This window comes from Diachasmimorpha longicaudata, chromosome 7 (assembly GCF_034640455.1).
Source record: "Diachasmimorpha longicaudata isolate KC_UGA_2023 chromosome 7, iyDiaLong2, whole genome shotgun sequence".
Taxonomy (NCBI): Eukaryota; Metazoa; Arthropoda; class Insecta; order Hymenoptera; family Braconidae; genus Diachasmimorpha; species Diachasmimorpha longicaudata.
Window position 1 is genome coordinate 3,917,959 of NC_087231.1, and position 27,162 is coordinate 3,945,120.

Genomic DNA, 27,162 nt, shown 5'->3' on the forward strand with positions numbered 1-27,162 from the left:
GACAAAGTACTCGGAGACGGCGCCTGAGAAAGTACGGCGCAGCAGCGGCGCAAAACGGAGTAAATCGTGAGTGGCTCTTCCAACACACGGGGGTACGTGAGAGTGAGCTGGATCGGTAAATGAGGCAGACAGTGGTCTCTCCGGGTTGAGAAAAAAAAAATACACACACACATAATGAGTCCCGGTGATGTATCACGAGGAAAGTACTTTCAGTGACAATAGAAGTACAGGGACAATAAAAAAAATCAATTCAATGATACATCACCAATGACAAAATTACCTTGGAAAGTACACACGAGTGAAAGAGAATTGGTTTAGTGTTTTCCTCGGACTATGCATCGTCGGGTTTATTCGTACGAGCAATCCGTAGTCACGTCGATAGTCGATACCCTGGGCTTTGGAGAGTAACACAGTGGCCCGGTCGCGTGTCCTCGTTGTCAAACCAACGGGCCTGACAGGCGGTAACTTCCACCCCCTCCCACCGTACACCGTCCTCAGCATAACACTAGACCCCCGAGTATCCCTCCTTTTCAATAATTTCAAGTTATTTTCAAACTTGTTTATTTATGCCAAGTCAATTGCCTCTTGTTGTTTATATTATTGTGATCAAGTGTGTGGTGCTGTGGGGGAGTGAGGGATGAGGGCCGGGGGGATAATTCGGGTGACGATTTGAGGGCAGAAATGTTGAAGTTTGGCAGTAAAAACGACGTTACTGTGGTGCATCGCGCCACTATTCAATTGCTCGACGACGCCGAAATTATCCACTGTGACTTTCAGGTAAAGAGTTTTTCATTTATGCAATTCATACCATATTTTTGGCCGTTAGAAGTTGGTGGATAATTTTTTACCATCTCTACCAGTTCCGGGACTGATAGATCGTTTCGAACGATCATAACGAAAAGTACGAAATTCCAGAGGGAAGTGGAAAAACCCCTGTTGGACAGCCACACCAGCAGTGTGATTTGCATCGTAAAAATTTCTCTTAACACCATTTATTTCAACTGTATTCACCGGGCGAATGTGCCTACCATAAAATTCACCGATAAATTCTTTCCATTCTTCATCCCTCTACGATCATATTTGATGTACGTTGGGTAGAATCGGCAGTTTCTCTGCACTTGACAGGCTATGCATTACACATATCTCGATGAGAAAAGTGGGGGATAAAATACGGAAGCCCATGAAATGCTGAAATTTTTTTTTTCCATGTCTATCATGACTTTTCAGTTGTAGGTAATTTTTTTTACCCTTCGTCGGAAGCACTTCACGTCAATGTTACAACTTGTTCTCTTCAACTCAGTATTTTATTTATCCCTCGGCCTTTTCGCTGTCTCATTCAATTCGGGGACAATTTAAGTTCATTATCGGCGAAAATTGCTCACATTTATTACCGGTAAATCTGGACGAATCGATCAAAGGAGCAGCTAGATGAAAAACCGTACAGTACAAAGGGCTAAGAGCGGCCCAATTTATTGTATCGACAGAAAGGCTCTGTGGATTTGTTATTTTATGTTATTTTTTTCCCCTGCGTTACACTCGTCCCCTATCCTCTATCCACACTTTCGTCAGTGGCCGCTCCTGGGAATGTGGGACAAGGCTTTTATTTTTGGCACAATTCTCGAGCGACCCTGCGATCTCATCCCAAAGGGGATGAAACTTTCACCCCTCCCCCCTCCACCTCTCTCACTCTCCTCTTCCTCCCCCGCGACCCTTCACACACTCACTGACATCTTTCTGGTGCCTCTCACACTCTGTGCATTTCCTAGCTTTTTCATCCCTCAAGGCTCCTCCACTCAACGCTACACTCCGACACTCATCGCAGTCGTTTTAGTCCAATGGTTTTTCCACTGTGCCAGAATTGCTGCACTCGATCACAATCGCGTTAACGTCAACGAGAGGTCCACTCTAAAACCACTGATTGGCCCCTTCCGTATGTTTATAGACCTCCTTTAACTGCGGAAAATTCCCCCGAGGAGGCAATTTTTTTTGGGTGTGAAATACTTGAAATTTGACTATTTTTTGAACACTCAGGAAGCGATACTGGTAATAGGGTAATTTTAAATGATTCAAAATATGTAATTAAGTATTTTAAGTACTTTTATTTATACGTTCGGGGAGGCACAGTGTCTCTGGTTCGTTGCCTTAGAGGAACTAATTAAAGTGATAGAAGGGTTTCGACACCCTGGACCTGATGACTCAAATTAAGAGTGGTCCCAGTCATGCACTTCTGTTTGGACCCAACAAAACAGGGCATACACACAATACCCCAAACTTCTCAGAATTTTCACCCATAACAATGCTTTCTGATTTCAAGGGAAAAATGAGAATGAAAAAAATACAAATCGTACAAAGATCTATTTAATTTAATCATAAGTTAATTTTTGATAAACAGTTTGAAATATAAACTCCAATGAGAGACACACTGAATTTGAATTCGAATTTGTCGAGAGTCATTTACTGGTCGAGGATATTCGAGTGCTTATGCCCTTCCAACGTTGCAACTCTTTTTAATACTCGTCATTGCTGTACAATATAATTCTACGGATTTATCGATTTCCCCAATTCTCGCCGACCTCGAAACATTGGCGATTGCAGATAATCAGTGTGTTATCTACCTTCAAAGTCAAAGTTGTTTTCCACTTCATCAACTGATTTTCCGCCGACTAACGCTCAAGCTGTCTGATGCAATCGTTGTTATACAAATATATTGCATTATGGACACTGATCCTTAAATAATATCAAAACGATTTGACAATTAACTTTAATCCTTTATTTATCACACGCAGAAGGTCTATCTTTCTCCTGTGATGTCGCCAGATAAACTGACTCTTACTGATCAAAGTCTTCACACTCTCGACCCATTTGACAAAAGTCCCTTGTTTATTCATTCCTCTCTGTTTTTGTTTATTGAAATTATTGCAAACATTTCAGTACTGTTCTGAGAAAAACTATAAAATACCGACTGGACTGAAAACAGCTATGAACAGACCATTAATTTTTGTTCACACATACCAAGCTGTGGGGGAAATATTTCCGGGTTGTCAAGAGAGGTTTTTTCCTTCGAGTCGAAACAAAGACGGCTGTGTCCGCCTGGACCACCCGAGCTATCCCATACACAAGCGTGAGGTGTTGGATACCTTTGGCGACGCTGGGCGAGATTTTCGTCTAAACAAATAACGAATGCAGCGTTGACGATCTCCATGACGGGATGGAGATCGAGTCAGTTCGCTTAGGAACGAGGGCGAGTGCACATCCGCACACATCTATATATTATTCAAATTATAACTGTTCTTAATTTACCATAATTATTGTTAAAACACCTCACTACATTCCAAGGACAATTACATTCATGCAAGACAAGTGTACCTTAAATTTATTCGAATATTATTCTTTAAAGTGAAAATATTTACTACAATTACCGCGATACTCTCCAAGGACGATTATATTCATCAAAAGACAAGTGTTTAACGAGTCTATTCGACTATTACCCTTCCAGTACAAATATGTACTACAAACCAGTCTCAACAGAATATATTGGTCCTTTGGAAGCCATCGAGACAACCCAAGCACTGAAATTCCGCATTCGATAAGATTCTGAATTGAGTTGAAATTCTATTTAAATCCCTCAAGATCCATCAATGTTTGAGCCAAGTGTTTTTGTGGTGTTTTGGTGAATTTCCTCATTGGATTAGAGGGATTTTAATATATATTGACGTGGCCTCGGTGACCCCGGCCCCCCGGAAATGGTGACGTGAAGATTGGCTCGCTTTGAAGTGAGCCAACAAGGATCAATGTGTAACGTGACAATCCGTCTGGTTCACGTATTATTTTTGTATAACTTCAGGAACTTTTTTCGTGTCTCAAGTGTTGCGTCATCTACTGCAACTATCTAAAAAGAAGTATTACGGTACGCATTGCGAATACATAACAAAATTCAATCCCCTCCGGCGTTGACGGAAAATTTTCCTTGAAATTCTGAATAAAATTTCTGAAATACTTGACAAGCAGGATTTTGCAGGATTTCGGTATCTTTCGTAGTTAAAACTCGTTCAATAATGCGAAATTCAAATTGGGTAATAATTATAATGCAAACATGAATGAATAATTTATGAATAATTTCCTCTAGTCACGTTCTGAGAGGATTTAACGATCTGTAATAATCTCATCTCCGAATAATTGAAGAGTTGTTTCGTGCAAACGACCGTAACCTATGGTGTTTTCTATTGAATTTTTCATACGTGTACAATCCAAACAAAATATTGTAAGGGCAGTCCACTGTATTCTAACTTTCCCTAAAGATATTTCCCTCTTTTTCCCTTTCATCATAAACTAGTATGACTATGGGTAATTTAGAATTTTTCCAGGGTACATCACCCCTACACCGTTATTTTACCCTTATCTATCGATGATCTATAGTTTATTCGTGTAAATGAGCCCCAAAATTAGGCTAGTTATCCCCCGGGCCGAGTCAGCTTTAATACTCTCCAAAAGGGGTGAAATACATTAAGCAAGGATTGATTTTCTCCCCATCGTTTCTTGCGGATGAAAACATCCGCGTTCGTCTGACATGAAGGAACTCAATTCTCATGAAATTTGAACATGACTAAACAATTCACCACAAAACAATAATCTCCAAATAATTGAGATATTGTTTCATGGAAGCAGCACCACCAATATATATCACCACTAACTAACGCTGTCCAGTTGAAATAGTTATTTTATAAATAAGTAATAGTGAATGTGCGTGCACCTAGAAATATGACCAGCTAAATTGACGCATCCCCAATAAATATTAACAAAATCCATTAAGCTGTAGGTGAAGGCCAATAGCATAGAATAGTTAGTTTGCTTCACATCCATTAAACTATTATATATTTACGACCAATATAATCCGCATAAAGTACTCAAATGACGAATGCACCCCTGTTCACTATTTGATATTCTCCAAAAGCTACTTCGATCGTTCTCCCTTAGGATATAAAATAGTATGACTGTGGATAATTTACTATTTTTCCAGTGTAGGACACCCATATAAAAAGCCCTATTTTACACTTATCTATTGATGATCTCTTCTTCATTCGTGTAAATAACCCCCAAAATGATGCTAGTTACCCTACCCGCTGAAAGGCTATAATGGTCTCCTCAAGGGGCGAAATGTTGAAGGGGGATTGGTTATCCTTATCGTTTCCTATGTGCTTTGAAATATTTCTATTCATTCAAGAAGAAGGAACTCAATTCTCTTGAAATTTCAACAGAGTCTCCAAGTAATTAAACATTTATTTGCATAAAAACGACAATACCATCATTAAATAATGCTACATCTACCAGATATCTGTCTCGACTTAGGGTGGAACACCAATAGCATAGAATACTTCTTTTATGTCATAATGAATCAACAGTTTTTAATTTATCTGAAAAGACTAATGGAATTTCCTAAATTATATTCAAAGTTTCTTATTCAATTTTCACATGCCTGTGCCACACGCTATATTTTTCGTTATCTGAAAAAGGTCTGTCTCGCTTGGAATATAAAATATTATCACTGGGGATAGCTTAGTATTTTTTAGTGCAGAGGACCCCTCCAATATTAGTCCAACATGACAGACCTCAATTTATTAAAAAAATCAACAGGAATAATTACTCTATATTTTCCAACCATTTCAATTAATCGAAATATTCACGCTGCTAATTGAATTGATTCAAGTTAATTACGACTTTTATATCAAATTAGTGTGGCTCCCTTGGTCCAGCAATAAATAAATAATTTGATTTATTTTCCGTAGTCAGATTCCTGAAACGAGAAAGAATAATCGCATATTAAAAACTTTTCAGCTGCAACAGTCGTTTAGCGATTCTTGTGTTGGAACATCTGCATTCGTACAACATGAGGAAACTTAATTCTCTTGAAATTACGACATCGATAAATAATCAGTACATAATTCCCTCTAATCGAGTGCCAAGAGGATCTAACACTCGATAGGAATATTATCTCCGAATAATTGAAGAGTTGTTTCACGCTGGTGACAATATTGTCACCAAGTAACTCTACCTCTCCAAAATATCTAGTTTGTAAATAATTAATGGGGTATGTGCGTGCACATAATAATACCCAGAGCTGTGGATCACTAATAATGAGATTCGCCTGTCCATCAGCGACACCCACATTGTTACACGTGGAACTCTGGATGGCCCGAGAGATTCGAAGTTGATTAAAATTGGGACTATATAGGTATTGAGGGTGGGATCATCTACGTTCTCCTCTTTATGAGATGTTAATTGAAAGTCCTCGATGATATCGGAGAGACCTTCTGCAGTAGTTTTGTTGGTACAATAAATTACAAATTAGAATTGACGAGGGCTCATCGATTTCACGGGAAAGACACCTCATATGGAAAAATACCAGAGCTTAAAATTTCATCCATAAATATTGATTTCAGTTGCGTTGTTTATCCAGTTGGAATTATTCTGGGCGTTGAAATATTTTTTTATGAGCCATGAGAGAGCACCATTATACGTTTTTCGTTCTTTTTGTTATTTTTATCGCAGTATTGCCATACAGGGACATTCATAAAGTCTTTCATAAATGGTGACCATTTTTCATTATTTCCAATTTCAAGGTTTTCTCTCAATCACCTCATTTCGGTGTCACGATCACCAGTCGTATCGATGAGAATTAAATTAAGGTACATTTCACCGCACGTTCAGTATATTGTTACACCATGAAATTTGATAGATTTGGTAAAATTTATTTGGAAATGGCATTGTCTGACTATTTTCCTTTGATTATTCAGTGTGAGCTGGAGATCATAGGGTATTAGTGGAGGAAATAGTATATCCCATTGTCATTACTGGATTCGTTTAAGGGAATTGTCCGAACACTCAAAGGAAATGTCTCTATGAATTAATTGAGCATAAGCATACGACAATGGGATCCACCGCTCAATTAAAATCAATTATTGCAGAAACAGTGGAGGATATTCCAGTGGCGCTCAAAGCTTTGTTCGGATTGTCCTATGGATCTGTGGATTTCCAATCAGTAAAATTAGACCACTGGAGAATGAATTAACAAAAGTCGTGGATAAACTGTGTTATTAGTATTGCACTTAGAATAACCAAAGTAACTGGTAATTGGCAAAGTAGAGGATAGTATCCAAAGTACTCGGACACGTTGAACCATAGCCTTTCCCACGAAAATGTCTCCACAATAAAACAGAAATTTCGTGGTGACAAATTAACTTCCTCTATTCCACAGGCTGATTAACCCGACTCGTGAAAACTTTTCGAATAAATTTGTGAGGAACAAGGGAAACTTTTCAAAAATCTCCATTCACGTGAAATGCTCCACCAGTGCTTCGGAAAAAGGTCAGGGTGTAGGACATGTCCGAATGGTGACGGCACAGGGGGTGGGAAAAATGGAAACCCACACATTATACATAAATGGTGAATTCCCAGTGAGGGAATAGAATCAAGGTCTATGGCCGTGTGGTAGAAATACATATGCATGTACCAGTGAACATGCATATGGATGACAACGGAGAATATACCCTTTTGGAGTCACGACAGTGAGCCATCCCTTTTCGTCCAATTGTGTCAGACTCTAGGTCTCCTTGGCCTCCCTGTTCGTTTATTAACGTGCGTGCGTCGATCGCCCATTAAAAAAAGCTCATACATACACAATCGTAAGGCTCCCCCTTTCCCGCCCCCTTGTTGCTATCAACATTGTGGACAACTTTATGGCGAGGTATTTATTGATGATGACAGAGAGACTCAATCGAAACAAAAACTCGTCACTTTTATTTCCTACAATTTTTTTAAAACTCTTTTTCACACTTGTCTGCATTTTTATCGGCAGACGGAAGTGGTGCACAGTCACGTATTGAAAAAGAGACAGCTTCTGATACGAAAAATGGAAAATTTATGAATGTTGAAGAGTTACAAACACGCCCCGGAGTTTATTTTTCAGCGTTTTCTTTTTTTTTTCGAACCATTTCGTTGCGTTTAACGATACTTTTTTTTTATCGTGAATAAGCGAGTATTTTTCCTGGAATAATTAGAGTGATTAAAATTGAAAAGACGAAGTACACGGTCACGCTGTGACCCGGGATCATTTAATTTTTTCCGCAATGTGTGTGCTTCCGCGTCCTTGGAATTATAGAGATGCATTTTAATTCATAATAATTCGTCTGGAATATAAGTTTTATTTTTTCCATGTTCTTCAGCCGTGTTAACCGACTTCTCCCGTTTGAAGTGGCTTTATTTTGCCGGAAACCTTTGAGGAAGGAAATTTATTTATTCGCTGTTTTTTTATTTATTTAGTGTGAAAAAACTTTGCCGTAAAAATAAATATTTGCCTGTATAAAATTTTTTGCAACGAAAAAATTATTATTTTCACTCGAAAATTCGGTTATGGTATGTAAATACATATTTTCTCGAGTAATTGCCAATTAAAATATTCCGATCCGATTCCGTATCAAACTATACATTACCCACACTTGTCTAATATGATTGTACGGAGTTATCTTGATATTTTTCAGCAGAATAAATATATTTTCAGGAGAACTAATTTTTTTTATCAGTGTAAAAGTTTTTAGCGAATGCAAATAAAAATAACAGTTTTTCACCAATACCATAAAATGCGGTACGACATACATGAAAAATGCACTTCCTGACGTATATGATTACAGACGAGCCGAAGGCTAAGCCTCGTACTCATCAGCGGCAATTTTTTTTCGCTTCCATCGTAATGTACTGTTACGTTATCTCACTAAAGTTCGCCATTTGTAGACATTTTAATAAGACATAGGAGTCTAACCAGTGAGAAGTGGAACTATTTTTTTCAAATTTTGAGGTACACGAAAAGAAATTTAGAATAAATATTCGACGGTTTGAGGGCGAAACGTGGGACGAAACGACGATCAGCCACTTTTCAGATCAAATTTGTTGGAAAAATTAGACTTGGGAGGGTAAGTTTTTTGATAAAACTGACGTTCGTCCCTCGACTAACTGCTCCTACAGGAGAGTAGTGACAGTGACAGCCAGTGGGCCAGACACTGCGGTATTTCCTCTGTGATATTCACTCTAAGAAATTATGGATTATAAGTAATGTGTCATTAGATGGGAAGTCAGTCATACAAATCCCAAAAGTGAGTGCAATATGAGACTTGCAAGTAGAAAAGGAACCAACTGAATGTACACAAAAAGACATTTTTTTGTACTTGAAGAAAAACAATTATTTTTATTATTACCTTCGTCCCTCGTTTCGCCTGCTGGAGATGTAATTTTTGCCTAAAATTTCCTTTCGTAAACACATGTTGGGTTAAACAATTAAAATTCTGAAAATATTAAAAAAAATATTATTTCAAAGAGAAATTTGATTCTGAATCGTCATTAATTTATCTAGAATGGAGTGTTCACAATTTCGTTAATTTTCAGTGGTATTAACCTACTTACTCTTATTTTCTCCATCTCTGGCCGCATCTGGAGCTTGCAATTTTACGCCTCTTAATTTCATTTCCCACGTACTTCTTTTCATTTTATTTTTATTTTTCTTTCCAGCCCCAGCACAAAGGAAGGTACATATTCGAGTATGTGTGCAAACAGCTCAACATCATCGAGACGGATTACTTTGGGCTTCGTTACGCGGACCAGTGCAGGCAAAGGGTGAGTGGAAAACTTTTACCCGAGTAACCGAGAGGGAATTCATTTGAGTTGAGTGGGGTGAATGAGAATAACATTGAATCAAAACGAACAGACTGATAGTAACAATACTGCTACTCAGAATAGATTCAGTAGAATCGGGATGAAGTGGAAATGAAGAGTCCAAATTATTTTCTTCGGTGTACATATTATCATGTTGTGGCCCTTAGCGTCGGCAGATTAACTAATTACTGATCCAGGATAAATGCAACACCATCGATCCAAATATCTTTTTTTTCAGCGCCCAGGATTGATTCAGCTTCCCTAATTGCGTCTAATCAACCTTTTCATTCGTTTATTCCATTAACTAGATGAAATTATTAATTATTGATTGGGTTTGACGCAGAAATTAATTTCATACAAATTTTATTCCACACGGAGAGAAAAATTCTTTAACAATTATGTGCCGGTTCCGTAATCTGCCAATCAGAACCATGTTCGGTAAAAATTACGAAACAGTTACGCACTTTGGCAGTGAGCTTTCAGGAAAAAGTCCAGAATGTTCAAGAAAAAGTATGGAAAGTTCAATGAAAAAAATGCGTAACTGTTTCGTAGTTTTTACACATGTTGAATTATCCATAATTGCAATGAATCAAGACCACTGGGTTCGCGTATAATTGGTAGTGAAGTTTCCGGAGATTTTTTTAAAACAAATAGCAATTCCAATGAGATGAAATTGAGTCTGAGTTGAAAACTATTTATGGGCAGATTGTCATTAATTATCTCTTAACGTCCTAGTATTTATGCCCAACTTTATGATTTCAAAATCGAGAAAATCCATCAGAAGGGATCGAAAAGTGTGTTTATTTTTAGTCCTAGTAATTAGTAATAATCCAATTTATGGGGCGGACTGTTATGTTGACAATTGGTACGTTCAGCAATCAAATTAATTTTCCCGGATCTCTATTTCTGTATTTTTTCAAATCAAATACCATTTGAAGTCTATGTAATTGCGACCAATTAGGGCCAGTTGAATGCACCATAACTAATAACCATAAATTGGATTAAAACTGATGGGTAAAGGTCCACATAATTAAACATTATTCAATATTATCCCAGCGGAGCTTTTTTAATTACACTTCCTCGATTACTTAAGCGTACTTGGTATTAACATCTCCATTGAGATATTAACTCTCAAGCTTCCGAGGTAGGTACTTTCCAATACATTAATGAAGAATCTCGCCTCGGTTTGAAATATTTATTCCATCCTGAGAAAACACTCAAATATACATTAAATCTATGAATTACAAATGTTAATTCCAATGCACTCGATGCCTCCGAATTCGGTACGACGTCTCTTCATTTCCATCCATTCGTTGACTACTCTTTTCTCTCCCTTCTTTATTATTGCGATGAAATGAGTTTAGAAAACCTCAATTAAAAAAAAAAACTCATTTCATGCCACGGGCTGCTCCATCAGAATATTCTGAACGAAGTTTCGTTGATTGAATTGAGCTAGCGCTGCTATCGTTTACTGAATTAACGGTGGAAAAACAAATTTTTCAATTAAAAAAATTTGATTAAAACTGTGTTATTTTTAGCATTGGCTGGACCTGGCTAAAGCAGCGATCAAGCAAGTAAAAGGTATATACATCCATTTAACAAGCACTTTCATCTTATTGATTGGAAGCACGACAATGCACTCCTATAATAACTTGCAGTGGAGCAGTAGTCACAAGGTCTCAATGGTAATATAGCTTGCAATAGGGGGTGAAATAGAGTAAGATGGAGAGAAGAAAAAAAAGCGACAATAATCATCGGAGCAAGTGAAACGTGTGGGGCTGGACATAGTGGTGGGCCTAAGGCGCGCACACTCCACCACTATTTCTTTTCAACTTACCAGGAACATATTTTTTCATGGAGGACGGCATCGCGCCAGCCGACGGTCGATGCGATATCAAACTTTCAGAAGCTACCCCTCTCTCCATTTAACTTGCTCCCACTCATACTTCCTTCACGAATCCCTTCACCCTGGGCATGAAATTCGAGAGGACGACGTTACCCATTTTCTGTATGATAAATCGTCTCGAGACATTCGCCTCGTGTATCAGGGAGTTGAATAAGTCGTTGAAGATTGCAGAATGTTCAGCCGATTGAAAAGGAGAAAATGTCTTGTGGATTTTTATCTATTGAATTTTTTTGTCATCTCGGTATTTCTGAAGTTCTTTCGTGGAATTTCTGCGGAGACTTCATATTTTTTTTCACGTCATTATCGCAGACGGAAAATACTTCAATCCACCTTTTCTATTCTATATAACGTTAGGACTCTTCTGACAATTCAATGAGAATAGTAGACTGAGATATAATTTCTCCTCACGTTTTGCAATTATTTTTTTAACTTCATTTAACGTAAATTTGTTTGGAGTTTTCTCTGGCTCTCATCATTATCTTAAATGTGAAAGGCTTTAGTCCAGTTTGTTCAAAGGCATTGCAGGAGAAAGTTCACGAGTTCATGGATATTTAATCGTTGAATTTTTGTTTCTCGCCTGCTTGATGTTTGCTATTTCTGGAATCCTCTTGCGCATCTTCTCGTGACAGCTCGCTTTCTCCATTTTCCTATGGAACAGGTATTGAGGACTTCAACAGTATCATTTCACCATTATGATAAGAGGAAAAGAAAGATGAAAGCACAACGCAAAAGACTCTTGTCAGTTTTCAATAACTTGATATCGTACGACAAGAATATTACTTTTTCTACTTTTACGAAAATCTTTTGAGTTTCATTATAAAACGAAACACGTGGCAGTGCTATTCCTAAGAATAAAAAAATTGAATAGTCTTAATATTGTGTCGAAAGGAGTCGGAGGAGAAAGTGCATTTCTAGGTACATCATTATTTCATTTCTTGTAGCACTTCGTCGACATTCACTATTTCATTTGCAGAAATCCTTCTATGATTATTTATTCATTCATACTCACTGTCAGGAAGCTAGAAAGCCTCAATAGACTTTCAGTACCTTTTATAAAAGGAGACTACGATTTTTTTAAACTTTTAAAATAATCTTTTGTGCTTCATCATGAAAGAGAATTCGTAGGAGTTGTATGTTCTGATTCATGACAATTGAAGAATTAAATAGTTTTATTTTATTGAACGCAATTGCAGGTAAAAGTTCATCTCTTTATTCATCACAGTTTATTGATTCTGATGCCTTTATGAATCTGTCGCTGTTCACTATTCTTTTGTAAAAATGGTCTTATATTTTTTATTCGCTTATTCTCATTGTCTGGAAGATAGAAACCTTCAGTAGACTTATTGTGCTATTATGAAAGAAGGCTACAGTATGTTTCTTCACCTTCAGGATAATCTTTTATGCTCCACAATATAACGGAATTCGTGGGAGTTTTATCACTTGCTCTCCAGCAACTAAACAAATAAAAAGTTATATTTTATCGGAAGCAATTGGAGAATAAAGTTCATATCTTCATATCTGGCTATTTATTGCCTTTGTTTATTGTCTCACATCATCTGTAGTCATTGTGCTTTTGCGGAAATTCTCTTATCATTTTTAATTCTTCCATCCTTCATCAGTATCACCATTGTACAAAGAATTATTACCATGTTCAATAATTCAAGATCGGCGAAGTGAACTGTAGATTTTTTGGTTTTATTGTCTGATTTTTTGAGCTTCACAATGAAAGAGGATTCATTTGAATAGGACCCATCGGCCTGCAAATATTGAACATTGAAATCGCTCTATTCAGTCGGAAACGTCTGGAGAAGAGAATTATTCCTTCGTGAATTTTTATCTATTTAAATTTCTTTTCATCGCATCACCAAAGCTCACTATTTCGAGAATAATTTCGTCAAAATCCACTCAAAATTATTTTTTTTCTCTTTATTGTTGAAGACTGCGATTTAGACGAAGAAAAATCATGAAATTTTCGATTTCATTGAACATTCAAAGTGATTTGACACCGAATACTCATGAAAAAATCATAAATTTAAATAAATTCAGGGATTCTCATCTTCATGTCGCTGAAAAATTCTGAAACATCACAGAATTCTCTGTGAAAAATGAAATTTAATGAATGAATAAATTATCCCAAAATATAACGATTGACATTGAATCCTCACACAGTTATTCAAATTCCACGCTCTCCTTTGCTTTGCAAAAACATCAGCATATTTTTTTTTTATAAATGTAGTTTCGAAGAAATGCATTGTTTCACCCCTTGGCATTTTCTCCCGTATTAATAGCATTATCAAAACGATAAATTTCAACCTGACTGATTATAACCCTGCACGCTACTTACATTGCAGATATGGAGCCAATTCTGTTCAGTTTTCGTGTTAAATTTTATCCGCCCGATCCCCTGAGGCTCAAGGAAGAGATCACGAGATATCAGATTTATCAGCAATTGAAGAGGGATCTACTGCATGGCAGATTGTGCTGCAGTCCTGGTGAGGCAGCGCTGCTGGCAGCCTGCATACTTCACAGTGAGTTACGAAGCAATGACATTAGTTGGGTAATTGTTCCAAGCAATTGAGTACAGTAAAGAGAGAGAGGTGAATTTCATGCTATGAGGTTACTGATTGTCGTTAAATCTTCATCATACCGTCTCGTTATCTCCTTACTTCACTCAAATGAAAGCCCTTCGCTAACCGAAATATCCAATTTGGGGGTACTTTTGACGTTAATTAGACGAACTCGGGGAATACGATCCGGAGATTCATGTTGGTAACTACATGTCCGAGTACAAGCTATTGTTGAAGCAGACGGAGAGCATTGAGGAAAAAGCTATGGAGCTACATCAGACGCAACTTAAAACGTTTACAGCGGAGCAGGCAGAGATACATTTTCTCAGGCTCGCTGCTCAACTTGACACGTATGCCATTGATCCACATCCTGTCAAGGTAAAAAGTTCAAATGGAAGGATTCATTTTCAAAAATCCGTCACAGATTTTTAAACAAATGTCATTCATTGTTGGAGACAAATCTCTAATTCTCCGGAAACTATTGCCAGATATCCGGTAAAAATCAATGCGGGTGGGGGTTGTTAGAAGAATTGTTTTGTTTTAATTACGTTGATGCTAACTAACTTCTAAAAATCAGTGACGTATTTAATGCAAAAATATATAACGAAAAATACTTTCTTTTCAGTCGATCAAATCCTCATGAAAAAAATTTTTATTGTTTTCCCAGGATCACAAAGGAACTCAACTTTACCTAGGAATTAATCATCATGGAATTCTGACGTTCCAGGGCTCAAGAAAAACCAATCATTTTCGATGGTCGGAAGTTCAAAAAATTAATTACGAGGGAAAAATGTTCATTGTTCATTTGACTATACACGAGGTGAGTTCACACAAGTAATTTTCAATTCCATAGGCAAAATATTTTTGAGAATATTCTATCCACTTCTATAGTCTGGTATGGAATGCAATGCCAATAGGAAATCTAGAACGAGAACAAGTTCCCAGTAGTCATTTCGTCGATTAAAAATTAAAAAAAAATCCGATAACTTTACAGCACCAGCAATTATTATCCTCGATAGTGTGACGCAATATATGAATCTCCCGTTTATATTTTCCCTTCGCGATCGTCCACAGCAATGAGCCCTTGAACCTGACTGAAAAAATGTCAGGGTAGGGAGCTCGCTGACGCATTAACTTACGTCCTTCAATTTAATCCGAAAAGGGGTTTTGTCTGTGGCTTTTCATTACGAGAAAATCACATTACGGTCACATGATCGAGACTGAGAAGAAAATGGTAAAAACATTGGGTAAAAATGAACGAAGCGCAGTATACCATCTTTTTCCCAATGCCACTGATACGATTACATAGACTTGAACCCCCTTTCCTCCCTCTGAGCTCCCACCAGTGTCAGAGTAATCCACTTATTACTCGGTCGTATGTTTCTTTTTTCCACTTATTCTCACACCAACTGGATATCACTCAGGACTTGAGGACGAAGGTGAGTAGAGAGACGTGTGTATCAGTCCAGTGTATTGACGGGTTCTCGTATGAGGCACCTCGATGCTTCGCTGAGCACATCGAGATACCTTTTTCGAGTTAACGTGTACCGTAATCCATGTGAAAATCCGGAGAAAATGTACTTCTCAGGGATTCATACGCTGCTAGTGTTGAAATTTACATTTTGTGGGTTCATGTAGTTTTTATTATTCTTTCACCTACGAAAAAACTGATGTCACAATTCGGCCAATTCAATCCATCTTGATAACTTCGTCTATTAAAATATTTTTTGTACAATTTCACTAATAAAGCGATCAACCGGTTCAACTCGATTTTAGCTAGTGCCCTCTTACCAATCAATAAGGCAAAATATAGTGATAGTATTTTTGTTAAAACCTTAATCGCAATACTGAATGGGCTCTTTCGTGATCTCGTTTAGATCCGGAGACCTCCCTAAAAAAATTATGGGCTAAACGGACTTGAATCGTTTTATCGATTTGCTACTGAATTCCGCGGCTTAAATTCTCATTCTCTTCTCGTTTCGTTGTTTTTTAATAAAAAGAGAGGACAAGTAAAGAAAACAAAGTTGGAGAATTCGTGTCATTTTCTTAGAAATTACTGCAGAAAGTGGTTCAATAGAAAAAGTTGCGTTGAATGATGCAATCGCTACACATTTAGTAGAACAATTTTTATTGCATATTTTGGACGGAGAAAAAGGGCAGTAAAGGAGCGGATTTAGTGACTATAATTCCTTAAATACTCATACAATTATCAAAAAAACGTTCTTGCTCCCATTTACAAACTTTTTCAATGAAATTTTTCGTTCATTTCATCTTGAGAGAATTATATTTCGACTAAAGACGAGATGTAACGTTACTGATAAAGCGTGAAGTCAAGTGTAACGAGAAGGAAGTTGAAAATAACTTTTCTCTAATTTCCTCCTTTATTCCGTATTTTCTTCTTCAGTGAAAATTCTTCAAGTTTTAAACTGATTTAATACTCCACTGAGATAAGAATACACGTTTTAAAGTATATTCATCCGCACCATTTAGCTGAATACCCCGTAGTTTAAAGGTAGGAGTAAAGGACCTCGCATTTTACAGAAAAAACATACCGTCGGCTTCAAGTGCCCAACTGGATCAAACTGCCGCCATATATGGAGATGTGCAATCGAGCAAATGTTGTTTTTCACGTAAGTGCTCTGATCACGCTTCAAACTCCAGCTAGCTATCTCCTTAAGCTTGTTTGTCCGTACCCGGTACCTCCATCAATTTCTATTTAAGTTGAAAATAAGTCGATAGAGAAGCTCAATAGAGCAAATTCCACTTTCACGAGAAGTTGAAAAAGTTTTGTGATTTTCTGTGAGAGATCAATTGGGATATTGAATGAAGTGCAACCACTTCCGGTGCAACGATCGCCAGGAAATTAACTTGAAATTGTGGAAATAATGACAGCATAAAAGGTGAATAAAAAAATTGAAAAATAAATGTGCAAGGTGAAGAACGTGATGAGATAATATTGTTGTTTTTATGATGCTGTTCACTGAGTGCTTCAGAAGTTCCGGTTGTTAGTGGAGGTGAATTGTTTTTTCTTCTCCGCTGGTCATTGAAAAATCCATTACCTCCTATGTTAGAAGCTCTATAAATCTCTTCAATAAATCATGAAGATTATATTTAAAAACAAATTATTGAAATCAGTCGATATATACGCACCAATTGTCAGAGAGATATAATAATTCTAACACTTTATTTTGCATGAATATAAATGGAAACGGAAAAATTCAGAGTTGATATATATTTAAAGAGAGCAGGAAATAATATTGGTGGAGGCGAACAAACCCACACTGGTGCATAAATATTGAAAAAATATCTAGAAATAAATTGAAAATCTCACCACGTTTTCCATAAATCAACTTCTAATGGAAGCCGAACGGATGAAACATATAAAAGTCTTCATTGTGAAGAAGAGAATGAAAAAACCTATGAATTCACAACCCCATGAAACTTTTCCGGTTTTTCAAATTACATTTAATTACTCCAACAGTCAAAGTTGAAGGAATACAATGCAACCGAATGAAAGACCACAAAGTGTACATAAAAAAGCAATTATAAGATAATGTTGATATTTTTATGACGCAGTTTACCGAGAGCCTCAGATGCTCCGGTAGTTAGTGGAGGTTCAATATTCTCATGGGGCACAAAATTCAAATACACCGGTAGAACAGAGCGTGAAGTACTCGAGGAAACGGCTGCCGCAGCCTCGGCGGGCTCTGCGGAGGCGTCATCGTTGCGTAGCAAGGGAGACACACCGGTACAACGGTGTCAGACAACAGGACTCAGGAGAAAAGCAAGTAGTGTACCGGCAACACCGAGTACACCCAGCCAAGATCTCATTGAAATTCGTAAGTGAATATTTTCTCTCATTATCCACAAGAGTAATAACAATACGAGATAACAAGTAAGATGAGACAACCCCGAGCTTCATTGTTTTTCCTCTCATAATCTTGACAATTTTTCTACTCAGTGTTTCCTTAGTCAAGGAGAATGGCTCTTGCACATGTTACATTAATTACTCATTTTTATTAAAATTAAAATAATAGAAATTTTATACTGAGACGATTTATAATCACAAGATTATTTAGATTTACTCACTACCATTGGTTTGTTAGATACAAATGTGTTAGTTTGCATGAATGAATTGTTAATTAGGTAATATTTATCTAGGATATTCGAGCTTACCCCGAAGCTGTCATAGTGCGGGTCTTGACGGTGCTGGTATGTCTGAATCAGGCTCGACAGGCCCTGGTACTGGGGTACCACTGAGCTCACCCTACTGTCCCGACAATACATTACCACTTCTCGAGACTGTATCCGAGGACCAAGAAATTTTTGCCAAAAGGAACAATGGTCAGTCATATTTACAAAGTCTTTGTCTTTTCTCAGTTATTGGTTGTACATAGAGAGCACTCTTACTATAATCGTGTGCCTTCTCGTTCATTATGTGTTATGTGCAATTTTTACTTTTTACGAATATTGTTATTTAGTAATTGTTTCTTGAATGGTGAAGTGGGAGCACAGAGTAGATCGGTTTGTAAATACCACAATTTTAGGGGGGAATTTTCCAATGTAATGGCCTGAGAAGACGTAAATCGAATATTTATTGCAAATTTGAGGCGAAATTCTGTTGACATATCCTGTCCTCCCACTTCACTGCTGCTGTCCTCGAAGGATGACGGGTAAATACCAGTGAAAAAGGAACACTATAAACAGCCGGAATAATTTCCGGTCGTAAACGCCACGAAAGAAAGAATCGCTCTTCCTAAATCTTCGGAAATAGTGAGTAAAAGACGCTGCTAACGCCACTTTTCGTCGGAAACCTCTGCAGTTCATTTTTTAATGAAAAAACGTTCTCTTTTATCATTTCATAAACTTTTCTGACATAACGGAGAGAGAATTCTGTTGATATAGTGACGGAATCCATAGAATAAATCACAAAAAATTCCGAGATATTTATAAAAAGTTGAGTCTCCAACGGCTTCGAGTAAATAGTAGTAAACAGAGAGCAATAAAAAGCCCCAGGGAAATTTTCAGTTCTGAAGCTATGAAATTCACAACTTCTTCAGCTGCCCGGAAGTCATGGAAATGGTCATAAACTCTAAAAAAAAGATTAAATCTTGAGATAAGATTTAAAAATTACGACTTTCCGCGTGAAACCACCGCCATTCTTTCTAACATTCTAAAAAAATGCTATTCAACAGTTGAAAAATATTCCTACGAAATCGCGAGAAACCGATTCCCCTAGTTTGTTCAAGAAATAGCGTAGTTTAATCCTCCAGAGAAAATTGAGAGCCAAAAAAATCAAGATATTTCATCAAAATAAAAATCCGAAATAACGACCTTTGAAGACTGTAAGTAAATATCGATAAACAAGAAAGCAATAAAAATCCTGGTTAAATTTCCGGCTCGAAACGCTCTGCACGAAACAATTTCCTTGTCTCCAGTTGCACAGTACCATTTTCCGTCGGAAGCCTCCACAATTCCTTCGAAATTCTCAAAAAAGTCCTTCATCATTCCTCAACGAAATGGCAGAGGGAACTCCCTCGATATCATCAAGAAATCCTCTATCTCTCTCCACGTCTCACTGCATTCAGTCTGCATCGGATAAACAACTTCCGGGGGTGATGGCTTTCCGCCCGCACTACATCCGGGAGACAATTCCCAATATTCTCCCCCACATGTCTCCACTCTACGTGACAATGCAATTTTTTCCCATGACTGTTCAATTCGAAATCCAATGCATTATCCCAAAAAAAAAAAACAAAGAGTTATAAAGTCGATATCGAGTTTCTGGCGTGATCGAGACAACTTTCAACTTTCACTGCATCCCATGTCTCATTATGAAAAGTACATGTACGAGATTATTGATTTCAAGCCGGAAGCAATGGCAATACAGCTGAGCCCCCATGTAAATAACAAAGAGCTTAAAGGAATGTGCCATAAACTTTACGATCTCGGGCAACAAAACCCGATCTACCACTCAATTCAATTGTTATGTTGTTCATGTCAACTGCGTGTTGTTATGCTTCATGTTGGCTTCTTATAATATTATTTCCCCCCTGTCCAAGACCCTCTATAATTTCCTTTATTTTCAATTTTTTCTTTATTTGATTTTTCTTTCTTTTAGCATTAGACGAAAATGAAAAAACGCATGCGAGTGCCCACTACACCATCACCACCTCAAATCAAATGAAAAAAGTGAAATTTTCAAAGAGCACGTACGGCCGTCCACAGCCCCTGTACAGTCAAAAAATAGTCATTGGATCGGATGAATTGATAGGCCAAAGTATAGATAGTGTCATTCGGCAAAAGATTAATTCACTGGAAAAGAGTCCCAAGGTTGTGAGATCTACGGCATTGATAATAAAGACATCAAGAACCCCTGTGAAGCCCACGAATCATGTGATCAAGCCAGTGAGCACAATACCCGAAATAAAAACCTACACAACGACTATTGGACAGGCTAGTGAGACAAAAATTGATACATCCAGCACTGTGCCAACACCAAAGTCTCCAAGTCCATTGGTGGAGGTGCAGGTAAGCTCATTGGATGTGTGCGATGCACCAGAAGTGTCAAAAATTGCCTCGACAATGAAAAACGAATGCCCAGAGTTGAGTGTAAAACCAGCTGTCAACGGAAATCCATCATCAGGAAGATCCATAACTCGACCAATGGCATTTGCACTGGCAATGGCATCAGCTGCTGCTGCTGCTGTATCAACTAATGTACGTGGAGCCACGAGCATGATAAGTGACGATAGCAACACCAAAAATGGACACGATACGACAGGTAAGAGTTACAACTCGAAGGAAATGAACAGAACTAACTCACTGCGAGGTAGGTTGCCCTATTTTCCAGCCTCTTATTTATGAATTCATTTGCGCTCAGACATCCTAGCCCCTCAATTCGCTTCCACTGCATTCAACGCTTTTTCTGGTATCATTTACTCTTCATTATCGTTTAACAAGTGCTTGCATGACTGCATTATCCCGTAGTGTTCCAGTACTTCAGTACAATTTTCAATTAATTCATCACTCCCCTTTGTGTTCACTCGGGTAAAAGGTAGAATTGCTGATGAATCTATTGGTGAAAAAATGGCTATTGTTCAGCCGAGGGTGGAGACTCGAATCTCGATTCGTTGATCCGAAATATTGTATTGATCGGTGAAACAATATGTTTCGTAACACAATATGCTGGAATAACAAGTGAAGTGGAAGGAGTTTATGTTTGTTTCTAGTGACTACCCATCATTCAAGTATTTATTTCTGGTCTTTTGTTTTTTTTTTTGTTATCTGTTACAGTGGGAGGACCACCGGGTGATGCAGACACGAATGACTACTTCTTCAGGGATTCGTTTGATCACTCGTCCTCCGAGAGCCAACTTGTCGATGGTATTGGAAAAACACATAGTAGATCTGTAACACCTGTACCCAAAATGCAGAAACTACAGAATACAAAATTATGTCTCCAACCAGTTGGTAGTAGAACGATGATTGGGAGGGCTAAAACACTCAGGGGTATACGTATTGTACGTATGTTCGTGTCAGCATTTGTACTTACTGTCACTATCATGTTTATCGTTATTGTACTCGTGTTCGAGACAGACTCGAGTATATTTGACAGTTTACGTAAAACACCGGAAATGGTTGCATTCAAGAGCCAGTACTATGTGCCCATAAGGGAATTTTTGAGGACCAAACTTGGCCTATTCTGATTATCCGATTGGCCGATTACGAGACATTCTTTCATTGCTCGTAGTTGCTTATTCGAGGTGAATTTTGTGTGATGAGGTTCGAGGAGAGATGATTGACTTTTCTTTAGGATGAGAGGTTCTATTGAATTGACCAGGGAATTCCACTTATCTCCTTATTACACTCAAGTACAAAATTACGATACTTTGGTAGTTTATTTTCGGCTTTTAACATGTTTTTCGTAATAATACGGTTGAAAAAATTTCATAGAGAAAACCCGCCGTTTGTCTGATGTATTGTATTGAATTTTATTGGCACTGTAAATTTCGACAATTTACTTTCTTCTTTCGAGTCGGTGAAAGTCTATCTTCTATTCCTTGAATTTTATTTTTCAACAGAGGATTTTCTGGGAATGAAGTTCACGACACGTTGATATTTTGGGCATGGAAACTTATGAGTTTATGATTTATTTATTTATTTATGCATTTTGTACAAAGTGTTCAGTCTTTTTCTTAAATTGTCTTATAAGAAATACAGAATAGAAAGGTAGAAAAAAACAATGCAACAAATAACATCAGAAAATTGCAATTACGAATGGAATTATCACAAAAATTCAATATAATTTATCAGAGTGAATTTCGCCAAGTTTTTCTATCAAACTTTTTTCTATATAACAATTGAACAGTGCCAAGATGAAAGCCAAGGAGAGTCGCAGCAAATTGTTATTGCCGGGTAAACTTCCGAGCTCCGGAGGCATGTGAATTTTTTTTATCTTTATTTTATGCGAGGCCTATCTCCAATGGCTAGATTTTATGAACAAAAAAAAAACAAAGTTGTAAAGGCAGTCCTGTGAGAACTACTTCCTAAACAGTTGGTATTGAAAAAGCTGGCGAAGATATGAGGGGATGCAACAAAAAGTATAAAACGAAAAATGTAATACCTAGACAGAGTCAAATATTTTATCATGAGAAGCAAGAGATATTGTACCTATGCATCTATAGGTGTAACTGGTTAGATTCTAGAAGACAAAACAAACACAAAATAAAGCAAACGAAAGGTAGAAGTGACTCTTCTCCCATTTCAACGAAAAAAAAAATAAATAAAGCAATTCATCTTGTTTTTTGGTGTAGTAAAATATAGGTGGATAAAAAAAATGTTGAATAAGTGTGAGATTGAGTAGCGGAGGAATAACAAGAATCATAATCTTTGTCGTGCTAAAAAAAAATTCGTGTCTTTGCTGTGCGAAAAAGTGTCGCAAGATCATGAGAGATAAAAGTCTCCTTTAAAATTTTACACGCATACGCGAAACCGAGCGAGGATTATTATACTTTCTGAGTTGAAAGAGTCAACCCAATTCTGTACTCCGGTGAAATGATAAGATGGAAATTAAATCTCTGGAGACGACGACGAGATGTCACGAAGTATTGCAATCGAAATGGCTTAATTTATGCATTACATTTGGAATGAAGAATTCTCCCAATTGCTTTTGCTGTTTTATATATCAGACTAAAATGCCCTTCATTTTTTCTCATAAACTTTTCTCACGATTTTGAGATCTTGCGACTGATCGGAATAGCCATGAATATTTCCTAAAAGTGCCTACGCTATTCTAGAATTTTTCGAGCGTCCCGCGTGTTCTTGGCTAAAAGTGCAATAAAAAAGACGAATATCCGTTGTTAATTTAATCTTGAATGAGTCGAAATGATACTGAAAGAAAGGAAAGAAAATATCTTAACAATGAGACGAGAGTCTTTAATTTTGTTTTTTGCATTAATGCATGACCTAGCGATGCATCCAGAATAAAGTACTTGGAAATATTACTTTAAATCGCGTAGGAATTTCCGCAAGTGTTCCTGCCCATAATGCAGTCGAATGGAGAATCAATATAAATTGTATAAAATAAAACGGATGTCAATTGCAATATTATCTAATTTGTTTGAGCGAGGATTGAGAGTTGTGTGTGCTTATATGTGAATTTAGAGAGATACATTGGTAAATTTGGATAGCGTTTATCGCTGTGAGACGATTAACTAATCTCAACCATTCTTAGGTTTTGAAATTTATTGTATATTGTAATTACGGGTGTTTAGAAGGGATTGTGTTGACCCCAGATTAGTTGATCATTGTTATTTATTGCTTTAAGGGGATTCCACGAGAGAGGAAAAATTGAATATCAAATTTTCATGATCAATGGAATTAGAAATGTGAGAAATTGTGCAATATTAGTTACAATCCATTTGAACATTGTGAAATGTTCTTTTCTTCATTCCCTGGCATGTACGTAAATATTTCATAGAAAAACTGTTTATGTTTTTTAGTCGATTCTATTGAAACATTCCGCAACTTATTTGCATGGTTGAAAAATAAATGAAAGTTTGCAATGGAGAACATTCTGCAAAAATATCAATAGAATATTTCTTTTGAGGTGTTGTCTGTAGAAATTCTGTAGCTTGATTTTTAACGCTTTTTTGCTGAAAAGAGAAAAAAAAATTGAACGGACAGAATCTCCAAAAAAAATCATCCGGAGGAATTCCTCTGAAAGATGTCTCGACAGAAAAACTTGAATAAAAATGAAAGTCTACTAATTTTTTTATAACATCGTTTTTATGGTATCTCTTATGTCAGAAAGGGAATGGTAAAGCTGCAGAATCCGTCTAGAATATTCTCTAGATTCTATCAAAGTTTTCTATGAAATTTTTCCGTACATGAGAGAACGATAATTCAAAGGAGAGAGGATCTCCTTTAAGAATTAAGACTAAAATGTGCTTTTAGGGGATTTAAAAGAGAAATATGTCGTGATACAAAATCATATGTAGAAGGATCATGGTGAATGTTCATTTTTACTATTGATTTCTCCAGTGACGTTCTCCAAGTGAGAAGAGACGGAATAACAAAAGGTGACAGGAATTGTCTATAATACCTGTATGTGCAAGAGAGTCAGCGCCTTTCTAGTGCTAATAAAGATGACAAAAAAAAAACATACAATTGTAGATGAAGTGAAAGGATTTTTTCCGAATCTAGGTTGGTAAATGCTTTTAGCTTACATATCACATAATTAGTCAATGGTAATGGATCCTCGTTTTCAATTGATGGATATTGTTTTTTGATTATTGAGAGACTTAACACCACGCCATGACAATGATAATTGACAAACAATCATTAATCTCCGCGCGATCAATGCGCCAAGTATTTATTAACAATTATTTTGTAATTCATTTTCAAAAAAAAAAATTATTGAACGCACCTATTGTGTCCGCAGAATCCAGTTTTGTTCTTTGATGATAATAAACAGTCTGGTGAGAGGAAATAGACAGTAATGTTTAATTGAGGAGGGATTTAACCCTAGTCTGATTACTGTACGCGATCCTGTGGCTTTTGGTCACCTCCGCAGGCATTCGCCGTTGCGTTAATTAGTCTCCAATGTTGCCGAATTCACTCTATACTGACCGCGCGCAATTTGACAGGCTGTGACAACAATGCGCAGTGGACAATTTCATTTTGGTTCTTCCGGCCATGGAAAATTGTTTTTCTGCTTGTATCAAATGAGAAAAAATTTCGCGAAAATTGTATTTGCAGTCGTTATTTATGTAAAATATGGTGTCATAAAATTTCCTTAATTTTTTAAATATTTCGACTGACAAATTGAATTTTATTTCAATTTTGTGCAGGCAGCCAGTCAAGGCAATTAAAGAAATCCAACGTCTTGAGGTGATTCTCTCATACAGTGGCCAGACTAGGGTCAATTAGTTCCAAGGTCTGTAATCAAAAGAAACTAATGAGATAATCTTTGTATTGCTCTTGAACTTTTGTACGCTTATTCTAGGGATCTAGTCGTCTTATTGATTGTAAACGAATTGCTAGGGTTAAATTAAAATGATTAGGGGCTCGCACTTGCTGGATAATTCTCGAAGTGCTGATATTTACTTTATTTATTTGAAAATGCAACAGGTTTATTAAGTATAATTGTGAAGAGAATAGACGGAGAATGATTTCATCATTTTTGTTTTATAAATTGAATGATCAACTCAACTATTTTTTTAATTCAATGGAATTATTCTTGGTAAAACAGAGAGAGTTATCCAGTGAGTATGAGTGACAAGAGACTTAGCAGATGGAAGAAAAATTAAATAAAAAAAATGAAAAAGCCGAAATTGAAAGAACTCAAGTGAATTAAGAAGAAAAACCGAAAGAATGATAGAATTGCGATATCAGAGGATGATCTCTTCAAGATGTTACCATAAATCACCTAATAATTCCTCAGACACTTAATAATAATACAACAAATCAAAGAGATCACCTTGTAAAGATCATCTCTGCACGATCGAAATAAATTTGCACTTTTTCAAAAACTCAATTGCCGTTTTATCCATTATTCATTAGTTCGCTGAACGAATAATCCCTGCGTTAACAAGATATTTAATTTTGCCTGACGACAAATTGTAAATAAAGAGAACATTATAAACAATTCAAATAAAAGAAAGTAAATATGTGCGGCACGAATGATCACTGTAAATTGAATTTGATTATTTAAAATGGGAGATAAAACAAAAAATATCCAACGATAACAGAGGAGTTAATAAAAATCACTCGTGTCTGTATTTATTTCACATTTCACCAGTCATTTATTTTTCCAATTATTCTTTTCTGATTATAGCCGAATCCGCGTTTGACAATTCCGTCAATTTGTTTCCTGACACCTTCTTCCGTCCCCCAGGAATGTTTTAAATTATTCGGAAAAATAATCAACTTCATGGTCCTGTGGATTTGAAAGGCAAATGACAAATCACATCTCCAATAGCATGACCTACGCAATTTCTAAAAAAATAGTTCTCTCGTACGAGACTCCCCCCATTTCCCCATTCGCGTGACGCAACCGTCGAGTTCTCTCAATAGATGAGACTGTGAATTTATGATAATTACTGGAATATCGTCCCTCATTATTCACGTGAAAAAATATCTGCCTTTGGAATACCTTACAGAAATCCTATAAAAAATCATTCCAAAATTATTCCGAAGATCTTTCTGGTTCAGCAAAAAGCTCTGCTGGTTCCTGTCCTTAATTCATTGTGCTATCAGGTCTCGAAGATTCTATTATCGGTGACCTATAAACAAAGATCTGCTACGAAGGCAGGAAGATTGTATTTCTCCATCAACAACGAAGTGCAAGCACATTAATTGCCCCCAAAGCTCCCCAACATGACTTGATTAGTCTGCGTCACAGCCGCCGACAGGAGTCTTTGATCTCCGCCAGCGCTGTTTACTCGGAATGAAACCATTAAAAACTTCCGCAGCAGCTGTGATGTT

At 37.0% G+C, this 27,162-nt stretch overlaps 1 protein-coding gene across 8 annotated transcripts; it reads left to right on the top strand.

Moving 5' to 3' along the window:
• Positions 1–89: 89 nt before the first annotated feature.
• On the top strand, positions 90–26,423 carry LOC135164426 (protein 4.1). 8 transcript variants are annotated; one of them, XM_064124762.1, is made up of 12 exons: positions 90–777; positions 9,556–9,660; positions 11,238–11,280; positions 13,957–14,157; positions 14,339–14,550; positions 14,840–14,992; positions 15,597–15,611; positions 16,714–16,802; positions 17,749–18,011; positions 18,334–18,516; positions 20,294–21,004; positions 21,469–26,423. In XM_064124762.1, exons 1-12 carry the CDS (start codon positions 682–684, stop codon positions 21,879–21,881), a joined length of 2,484 nt encoding a protein of 827 aa, XP_063980832.1. In that variant the 5' UTR covers positions 90–681; the 3' UTR covers positions 21,882–26,423. The 8 variants fall into 8 exon arrangements, with proteins under 8 accessions (XP_063980832.1, XP_063980833.1, XP_063980835.1 ...); XM_064124765.1 differs by having other exon boundaries at positions 96–777; positions 13,957–14,133; XM_064124767.1 differs by having other exon boundaries at positions 97–777; positions 20,294–20,956.
• Positions 26,424–27,162: the final 739 nt, after the last annotated feature.